This window comes from Embiotoca jacksoni, unplaced genomic scaffold, assembly GCF_022577435.1.
Source record: "Embiotoca jacksoni isolate LCO1_2020_lvr unplaced genomic scaffold, fEmbJac1.0.p SCAF_14, whole genome shotgun sequence".
NCBI classification, from domain to species: domain Eukaryota; kingdom Metazoa; phylum Chordata; class Actinopteri; family Embiotocidae; genus Embiotoca; species Embiotoca jacksoni.
Window position 1 is genome coordinate 1,752,345 of NW_027185274.1, and position 10,448 is coordinate 1,762,792.

The 10,448-nt window shown below is 43.1% G+C and overlaps 1 protein-coding gene across 3 annotated transcripts in view; it reads right to left on the bottom strand.

The window, feature by feature from the left end:
• LOC138197001 (endothelin-converting enzyme-like 1) overlaps positions 1-10,035 on the bottom strand; it is a 52,824-nt gene extending 42,789 nt beyond the window's left edge. For 2 of the 3 annotated variants that reach the window (XM_069147436.1, XM_069147434.1), the window contains exons 1-2: positions 9,888-10,035; positions 997-2,198 (exon numbers count right to left, since the gene is read on the bottom strand). In XM_069147436.1, the coding sequence (XP_069003537.1) occupies positions 997-1,854 (858 nt within the window). In that variant the 5' untranslated portion in view covers positions 1,855-2,198; positions 9,888-10,035. The remainder of the gene's footprint in view (positions 1-996; positions 2,199-9,887) is intronic. The other variant, XM_069147435.1, reaches the window with a different exon arrangement.
• Positions 10,036-10,448: the final 413 nt, after the last annotated feature.

Here is a 10,448-nt window from a genome sequence, read left to right on the forward strand (position 1 = left end):
TTATATTTAAATATTCAAAACTCAAACTTCATTGCTCAGATGGTGACGACACTACCAACAATTAAACTAGCTACTGTTTGTTTGTTTACTGATTCGGATCAACCGGCAACCAACTGTGACGTCGCCCACTGGTTTGTGAACTGCTGATCTAAAGCCTTGACTTCGGTGTTTCAGTCGTCACCATCTTTCTATTTCGAGGCGGCAGATGACCATATTTGGAGCGAGTGGTGGATGTGAGTTAACCTCAGTATGAATCCGAGGACACTACGCCCCGCCCACCTATAGCCCTAACCTGACTGCACTGACAGGCCTGTCAATCAAATGGACACGCCCCCAAACATACCTCACTTTGAGGCCTAATATCTAATTAATGAAGTGACTTTTTTCAGATGGACCACCAGGAAACCAATAAGAAGGAGTGTCTTTAGCAAATGACACTATTATGACTTTGTATTTCATAAGAGAAGTTAAATGAAGTCTATGAAGCTGGAGTCTTTTTTTTTTTGGAGCAAACCCCTAGTGGCCATCAGGGGTATTGTACATAATGGCACTTCCATATTGGCCTCACTTGTCAGACCCCAAAGCTATGTCCACTTTTGTATACAGTCCATGATTAGGATGCATTGATGCCAATAGATACTTATTTGCTTTACTAATTGAGCTGCAAGCCTCAATTATTATTTTTTTGGCTTGAAAATCTCTAACACAAGTGACCTCGTTTTTTCTGCCCCCCAGGAACTTTCCAAAATACAATTACACGACTGATAGCGTGGCGCTTTGGTCACATGATAACAGTGGAAGGGAGGCAAGCTTGGCTTAAATTTACTGCGCTCATAATGCACTTAAAAGAGACTATTTAGCTTTTTTTGTGCCATTAGCACTCTGGCTCTGAAGATTTACCAACCTGGCATAATCAATACGAACACTGCAAGTGTTCTAAAAACACACACAGCATGCATTTACAAATGTATTCTCGGTTCCACTTAAAGTTCTCACCCTGATAGCGTTCCTGGAGGAGTTTTTGTCGTCCACATTGACAGTCAGGGAGAAGAAGACGGCCGTGCTGTAGACACCCTGCGTCCTGTAGAGAAGCTCGTTGAAGTCCGGCCTCTGCGGAGCGCCCTCCCTCTCCCACCCAGCAGCACCGGGAGGAGCTCCCACCAGGTCCCACCCTCCGCAGCTGTCTAACACCTCCGTCATGGGGTCGGACCCCAGCTTGTCAATCTCCTGGATGTTGACACATGATCGATAGAACTCCTTGACCTTGCGCTCTGCTGAGTCGGGCCCGCGCCTCCTGATTGGCTCCAGCAGGAGGCGCTGTAGTTTCTCCTCATTGTGTTCTCCTATAGCGGTGATGATGCCGTAGCTGAGCTTGTCCTCGGGGATGCCGTGGCGCCTCAGCCAACCACCACAGGCGAAGGAGTAGAAATCCTGGCAGGGCTGTATGGTCGGGTCAATATTGGCCTGGACGAAGCGAGCCGCCCTCAGCAGGGAGCGTTTGCGTTGGCAGTCCTGTCGGCACTGCAGGTCCTGCTGGGCGTCCAGTGAAATGTACTTGAGCGCCAGCATGCTTCCCAAGATGACGCACATGCCTGCAGCAAAGACCAGCGCTGAGAGGAGGCAGATCTCCCTCCGGCTCCATCGAGGAAGACCACCGCTGCTGCTGGTGCTGCTCACATCTCTGTTTCGACCGTTCGACAAAGTCCCTCCCCGGCTGCGCCCCATGTGACGGTCCAGGCTGCCCCCCAGGTGAAGGGTCATGCCATTGCTGAGGACATCACTACTGTAGCGACTGCCATACTTCACTTCCTGGAACTCGTCATAATGGGCAGTCAGTGAGTACGTCTTCTCCATGGCAAACGAGTGCTTCTAAGTAAGAAGTAGCAGAAGGGTTTAGGGAGAAAGGGATGAAAAAGGAGTTTATTCTGTGTTCAGAGTCCTGTCATGACTACTGCTCTGAGACAAAAGGGAGAATTTCCACTACAGGACTAAACGCTGAAGTGATGTCAAAGTCCTGTTGGCCTTCTTTAGGCAGAGTCCCCTTTATTCTTTTCAAATCAAAAGCCAGCAGAGCAAGGGACACCCATTGTGCACGAGGAATCTCTGGGGTCCTGCTCTCTTCTCTCTCATCCTCTTTCTCTCTGCTGCCTTTCCATTTGCTCTCCTCTCCTCCCTCTCTCCAACCGGTTACAGGTCACCTGTCGATAAAAATAGAAATGTGATAGAGGAGGGCTGTAAGTCGTGAGAGAGAGATAGGAAATTGAATCCACGATTACAGCAGCAGAGAATGACAAAACGGCGTCTGTTTTGCCACATTATTTCCCACTTTGTCTGCTTCTGTTTGTCAGCTAAAGCTGTTGGATTGATTGGTGATAGTCATCCCTCAGGGAGATGATGTCCCCCCGGATGACTCACAGCTCCGGATGGATCAATGGAGACCGGGAGGAAAGAGTTGAGCATCAGCCGGGCAAGAGGAGGTGTGGCAATCACCATAACTCTGCCGGTGTCGGTCCAAACGGATGTAAAACTTTTTATTATTATAGAAGGACAGAGAGAATTTATGACTCTGTCTCACCAAACTGAAGACACACATACACACCAACCTTAGCAACAGTGGACCTGCGTTTTATACCATCCAAGAGAGGATCAGTGTTTCTGGTTACTTTGAAGAAACAAAAGCAAAACATTTTTGTTTAACGTCTTTCTTTCATAATATCATTGCAAATATGCCATTTTCTCTTTTTTTTTTTCTTGTTTTGTTTTGTACTCACACACCTGCTGGCCCCATCTTGGCCAAAGTTAAAATAATTTCAGCAGAAAATTGTTGACATCATTTCAGCATGACTAACACGGGACCCTGTTGGATTGTCAGACCCTTGATGGTGATGTAACACACACACACACACACAGAACGGAGGGCATCAGCTGATCCTCTATGGTGCTTTTAGAGGAATTATAATCAGTCACACAATAAGCAGATGCCAAAACATAAAACAGATACACATAAAATTTAAAGTATTTGAATTTGAACTACTTTTCAATACAAAGAAAAAGCACACAGACAAACCCAAATGCTTTATAGCTGTTTGCGTGCTCCTTCGCCTCCTCTGATGCCTTCTACATGAAGCCCGTGAGCGATATCACATGCCTTTAGGCAGAGACTCTCACTGATAAATAGCTTTTTGGATGCTGTCCTTAAAGCCCTCGCGCGTGTGCGTGTTTTCACTGGCTGGACACGGTGAACTCGCTGAAAGTTGTGAAGGCGATCTGTAAAAATTGATCCCTGTTATCTCCACTGAGAATAGCAAACTTAAACACTGATGTCTTTAAAAAGCTTTCCTTCACCTTATGAGAGTGCTGTAAGTAGATAAGAAAAAAACAAAAGAAGGAAAAAAAGAAAGAGGAAGTTAAAGTCTTTGTTGGCAAACAGATGAGTTTCTCATCTTGTGAGAAGCGGAAATACAAATCTTGTACGATTGGCAGATGTATTATGAGAGGGTTAAAGTTTTATGTTTCAGGGAGTGATCCCTGAAAGAATGCAGGAAAAAAGGTACATGGGGGAGTGCAGAGATTTGGAGTTACTGTCCTAAAAGCTTGCTTGTAAGTTCCAACAAATACAAGACTGACTTGTTTGTTGTAGGAAGCCATCTATAGGCCAGAATGTCTGATTCATGTTCAGCGCCAACCCAGCTCGAAATATTCAAGGACTGTTATCAGCGGGAAGTTTTCCTCTGTTCCCACTATGTCCTTCTTAAAAGTAGGACAACGTTCTCTGAAAACATTTTTCAAACATTTTAAGAACGTTAATGGAAAGCATTAGTGTTATGTTTTCAAAGCATAATGTCCTATGCTCTAAAATATTGACATTTTGGGAACATGGAAACAATCTGCGAGATTTCAAGAATTAGTGCAGTGGGAACAAAAAAATAAACCTCCCGCTGAAAGCATAACTAGAACACAGCATAATATTCTCATATAATCTTTAGAGCATAACATTACAGAGCATAGCAGGTAATGATGGAAGCAGCAGCTTGAAACATGCTTCAAATTGTGTAATCCATCACTGTAAACATCAAATCTGCATTTGTTTTTTGTTTGAGTAGCGTTATCATTACAACGTAAACCGGTGCAGACTTTTCAAATAAATTTACGAACCATCAAGAATGGATTTTTTTGTAAATGCAGCACGGACATATTACCTTTTAAGTTGACATGGAAAACTTGTTAGCAAACAATTCTTCATACGGTACATTCAGAATTCACGGAGCAACTTTTAGCAGCTTTTAGCTCTTATTTTGGTCTCTTCCAACTCCTAAAGGAAATATCTGGCTCTGTCGCCACTAAATGGTCCGTACGTCTGCTGTGTGGTGCTGAGAGAGTTTGTGAAGAAGGTTATTTGGCTGAAAACAGTCTTTTGCAGCTGAAAAAAGGTGCGAGCAACCAAAACGGTCACAAACCGTACGGTGAAACTTGCTTTGGAGCTCCATAAAGCTGTTGTGAGCTGCAGATCCAGGTGATAACTTTTTGTGGGTTCATCACTACAAGAGACCTGTTTTACATTGTTATCTAATACACTGATACAAAATATTAAGTACATAATGAGAGATAAGTTTAAGGGCCACAATAAACTAGCAGAGTCCGTTAAAGTTGCAACTACTGTGAACCTCATCAGAGACGACTTCCCTCGCATCTTCCCGACACTGAAATCGGGGGAACGGGCTTCTGCAATCAAACATTTACATCCATTCTCTCTTTATTTCTATCGCTTTTCAAGTTAAAAACTAAGTGCCACACTGTGAAAGCCTTCTAGGAGAGACTGTCGGATAATGCGCGCTGTAACCCGCATATTTAAATGTATCATGTCTCTCTCTTTGTTATGATGGATGACTTTTCATTTCATCTTGGAGTGTGGCTTTGAGCTCTTTTCCTACTTCATACTAACTAGTCTTGTTTCGACAAGGCTAAACTCTGCGTTTAAGATTGATGGATGGTCCGATGAGCATACTGGACGACAGAATTTCTTTTAACTTGTACCGTAAATATTTTGGTTGCTTAAACATCCTGCATCGTGCGGGATATTACAGAAATAAAACCATCCATACTTCAGCATTTAATGTTCCAATAAAATACATTGTCTCTGTGCATCATCCTGAGTTTTGCAGAATCATCCAAAATCAATAGTTGCTTGATAGAGTTGTCTCGTCGCTGCTTGAGTGACTCCTCGCGTTTGTGCTTGCACATTGGACGGTGGAGTTGGAGGGGCATCGGGAACCTCTCGCGCTTTCCGCACTTCTGATGCAGTTAATGGCTGGAAGGTGAAAAGTGCAGGGCAGAGGGAAGAGGACACGCCAAAAATGAGAGGAAAAACGTCAAGGATAGTGTGTCTCTGTGCGGTGTCATTCTCAATTCAACTTACCATCCATCAATCTTCTGCTTTGTTACACACATACGCACACACACACACACACACATGCACACGCACACGCACACACGCACACGCACACACGCACATGCACATGCACACACGCACACGCACACAAGCACACACACACACACACACACACACATTAGAAACATGCCGGATCTATGAAACCGTATCTGGTCCCTTTCAGCCTCGTGTACTTCATGCACATAATTTATTATAAATATAAATAGAATTGCTGTTCAAACTATACAACGTGCACTCTATTCACTCAACTTCCCTTCTTCTCGTTTTCAAATTCACACACACTTTCTCTGTGTCACAACTCCTTAAGCATTATAATAATTTATGACACTCACACACGCACACACACACACACACACACACACACACACACACACACACACACACACACACACACACACACACACACACACACACACACACACACCGAGTGGACATCCAGCGTATGGCTAATGGATTGGATCTTGCGGGTACCATCGCAGAGAAAGGCATGCGTGATAAATGGGTATTTACTGAACATGACAGGACTTAATATCTGAGAGTTATACTAATACTGCCGTTCACACACACACACACACACACACACACACACACACACTCACTCACACACACATCTCTTTCTTGCTTGCACACGTCACATGCATGGAGACTTAAAATGCATCAAAAACACACCCCTGTTGATGCATGGCTCCTTGTCAGTTGTCAAACATTTCCCATACATCTTACAACCTAGTACAATCACGTATTCGCTCACAGTAGGGGTTCTCAGTCTGTGGTTCGGGGACCTCGAGGAGTCCTGGAGATGGTACACAACAGAATAGGAAGTCCTATTATATCCAAATGAACCACAAGAGCTAAAACGTAGTGATGAATCTTGACTTTTTTTAATTAAGCAAGCTACATATATGGGTACTTTGTTACTCAATCCCATAATTCTGTTTTCCAGACCACCAAAATATCAGTGAAAATCTTTGATCTACCTGGAGACTGTGCTTCCACAACGTCTAGTTTCCTGTTCTGTCACTCTCCTGTCTCCTGTCATCTGCTGAAGCCTTTCTAAGCACAAAACTAGCAGTTTACGAGGCCCTGAAGCACAGCGTTAAGGAGCCACCTTACTCCGTTAGATTATGTCCGATCATTTCTGCAACAATCCCAAACCAACTTTGTTACTCAATCCCATAATTCTGTTTTCCAGACCACCAAAATATCAGTGAAAATCTTTGATCTACCTGGAGACTGTGCTTCCACAACGTCTAGTTTCCTGTTCTGTCACTCTCCTGTCTCCTGTCATCTGCTGAAGCCTTTCTAAGCACAAAACTAGCAGTTTACGAGGCCCTGAAGCACAGCGTTAAGGAGCCACCTTACTCCGTTAGATTATGTCCGATCATTTCTGCAACAATCCCAAACCAACAACCCGACATTCACACCCACCTCACGCTGTGCTGGTCGGCCGTGTGGAGGGTTTAAATGGCTCTCTGTTTTCATTTTCATTTCTGTCACTTTTCATTCCAACAACTGAGAGCAAAACTAGAAATGTCTTCCATGAGACAAAAGGCGTGGCTTCTCCATATTTAAGCAATATTGTGTCTCCCTTTTCTCTATGATGGACAACGGTAAACACATTTGATTTCCACTGAGGTCGCACAACATGTTGAATGAACCAGGTCTGATGGCGTACACCCCCGCCCTCAGCTTTCAGTGAAGGTGCAGACTCAGAGGAACTGACGTCCCTGTCACAGCTTTCAGTTTCAGCTGGTCAGACAGAGGCTTTGTGTTGTGTGATAAAAAGAAAAAGTGAGCCTTTACGACGACGTTAAAACCGGAGTTACTTATGTAACTGCAGTCCTATGGATCCTTGATGTCCTGGCTGGACTGTCAGTGGTCTCAGGAAGTGCATTTTTTTTTAAATTTATGAAGTCACTCTTTGAGCAAACTGTACACTTTGAAGGCGGCACGGACCTTTCTGTTTCCTCTCTAACTATTGATTATAAATCCTCTGAGTAGATCAATGGATAATCAATAAGTAGAGGACTGGGATGGATTGGGTTCACATCATTGTTTCAGAGACTCTGCAGATGGATCACAGAGATGTTGGAGGTCCGGTAGAAAATCAGATGGGTACAAATGGCTCGTGGTGCTGGTCTTTAAACAGAGAGCTAGTAGTGATTGGGTTGATTTATTTAGAATTGTTAAAATGTTATTTTACAGGTTTCAAAAATACCAAAACAATATCAAATCGTCATTGCAAATGAAAGATAAGTGTATCAGCTTAAGCTGTACTAACTTATTGCCAGAGTCACAGTGCTTTGGGAGTTAACAGATTTGTTGCTGGTCAGACAGAAAGTTAAATGCACGTAAACATGGTCTCGCAACAGAGTTGCAAAGTTTTGCAAGAAAAAGACAATTGTTAGAATGCACATTACAAACAGCAGAAAAGATTAAAGCTTTTAATTCAAACTCTACCGGTGTTATTTACTGTTCAAGCAAAAGTAACAAAAAAGTGTTCCACCTTTAAAAAGTGGTGCCACACCTTCACCGTGCGTCTCTTCACAGAAAACATACTTAATAAGATCAGCAGCAGTTATCTTTGACAAAATCTCATCATGTTCAGTTTAAGTCTGTTAGTCACCTTTCAGCCTGACTTAACATTAACATAAATTAATTGAGAGTAAACTTTTTTTTTGCCCCTCAACTGCAGTTTGTGATGATATTTGGTGGTACCCAGAAATTACAGCTTAGCGGAAAAACCCTCCGCTTTTATCTCCTCTCAGGCGTGTTACGTCACCTGAAAGCCTTCTATAAATGGGTTTATTATCCCCTAATCAAAGTGGTCACAGAGCCTGCCCCAAAAGCTTCGCGGCACTCAGAGGGTTGAGCGTGGAAGTCGGCCCCCTCCAGCCTTATCACCAGTTGCCAGAGGCTGCAGTAGAGCACTACGGTGCGTTTGTATGGACTACAGATTTGGACACACAGCTCAGGGGTCCTGTCGAGTAACAGGAGATACTTAGACTTGTACCGAAGCACAACCTCCCTTTGTGCTGCTATTAAAAGGTATTTAAGCATTGTGTGTATGTAGTAAATGTCCCACATCTGCCATGTTAGAGAACTTTTTAAGGAGCACACTGGGCTCTTTATTCTTATTTGATTATTAAAACAGAAATGTTTGAGTGATTCTGAAGACAGATTATTTACTTTAAGAACTAACTCCCCTGCCTCACTCTCTCTCTCTCTCTCTCTCTCTCTCTCTCTCTCTCACACACACACACACACACACACACACACACACACACACACACACTGCCTGGTAGAACATAGGCTACTGTAACTCTATTATCCTTAATGACTCCCCAGACTCCCTTTCTGGATAGATCAGTGTGCCAAACTCCAATTGAGATATCAGGATTTTTACATATTAATAGGCAAACCTTCTCTCCCCTTTATTGGATCTACTTTATTAGCTGGAGGTTTTGGTGTGTTTCTGTGAAGGAAATGAGGTAAATAAAAGTGTATATCTCCTTCAAATAAAAGCCTCTTTTGTGGGCTGTGTTATATGCTGAATGAAACATTATCTTGAAAACTCCTGAAAGTCATTTTTTAGTCAGTTTTCTATTGTGCGAGGAAGTATTCAATTTGTATGATTTTAAATGGAGTTCTCTAAGGAGAGATATGAGTGTCTCTAATAGACAGAAGCAGCCGACAGAGCTTTATTAGTAGGGTGGGAGAGACACAGACGCGCTGATCTACTGCACCATTCAAACTTTTTGGAGATGCAAAACTCATTGTGCATAAAGACGCAAAATTGACTGCTGCACGGAACGCAAATAGAAAAGACATTATAAACCTTCGGTCCTACATTTGCGCCTATTTTAGCTCACCCTATTGTCTTTTTGCTTGTATTGAATTCCAGTGAAGACATTTCTATCTGGTGAACCATTAGTGAAGGACGCAAACAAGCTACATGGAAACGGTAACAAGAGCAGAAAAGATGTACATATGTAAACCCATCCAAGTTCTAATGAACACACGTCATTCATCTGTACAGTCAGTCAGTCAGTTGAAATAAGTTCCAGCTGGATAAACCAGCTCAGCATACCTCATCCAATTTCATAGTTTTTCTCTTTTTGCTGTTGATCTCCGAAACTTCTAACCAAGATCACACGGCCACCGATAATTAAGATCATGTTCGTGAAATGAGTGAACACCTTTCATCAACGGGTGTGCTGCTCAGACGTGACTCCGAAGTTAATCTATGACACTTGCCTGCCTTTATCATCGCTCTCCATCATTTAGAAAAGAAAGTACACGATCACATCTGGAATTACAAACGCGTTTACAGCGCCGTGCCATGCCCATATAAGTGCGCCCTCGCCGATGGAGGACCGGCGTCATTAGAGGTGTGGATGGATACAGAGTGATGAAAACTTGTGCAAAAAGATCTTACCTGTGGTGAGTGAATCAAAAATCCCCGCTGGGAAATGTAAAAATGTGTTTGGCTGCGCGTGTAAAAGGGAGGAGATGCACTCCACTGAGGGTCCGACTGGATTATCCGACCCCCCACTGGAGATCGGCACACACCGGTATCCGCACCGCTTTCTGCCGCCGCTGCAGAGCACAGCCTCCGATGTATGGAGGAGAGAGAGAGAGAGAGAGAAAGAAAGAGAGAGAGAGACAGAGAGAGAGAGAGAGAGAGAGAGAGAGACAGAGAGAGAGAGGATGGGTCCTTCATTAACAAGCGAAGGTACACAGACACACATGCACAGTTAGTTACAAACAGATGGTCATCCATTTAGTCCACTTCTGCTTTTTTTTTAAAAATATTTCTTCTCATTGGTTTTACTTTTAACTGATTGGTTTTATTGTAATCGTATCATAAAACCAAAAGCACACTTCATAAATGTATGTAGCTGTAGTTAATTATTATTGTTGTTTATGTTCTGTTTTGCAAAAACACTGACTTGCAATTTATACATTTGATGCTCAATTGCATCAAAACGTCCTGATT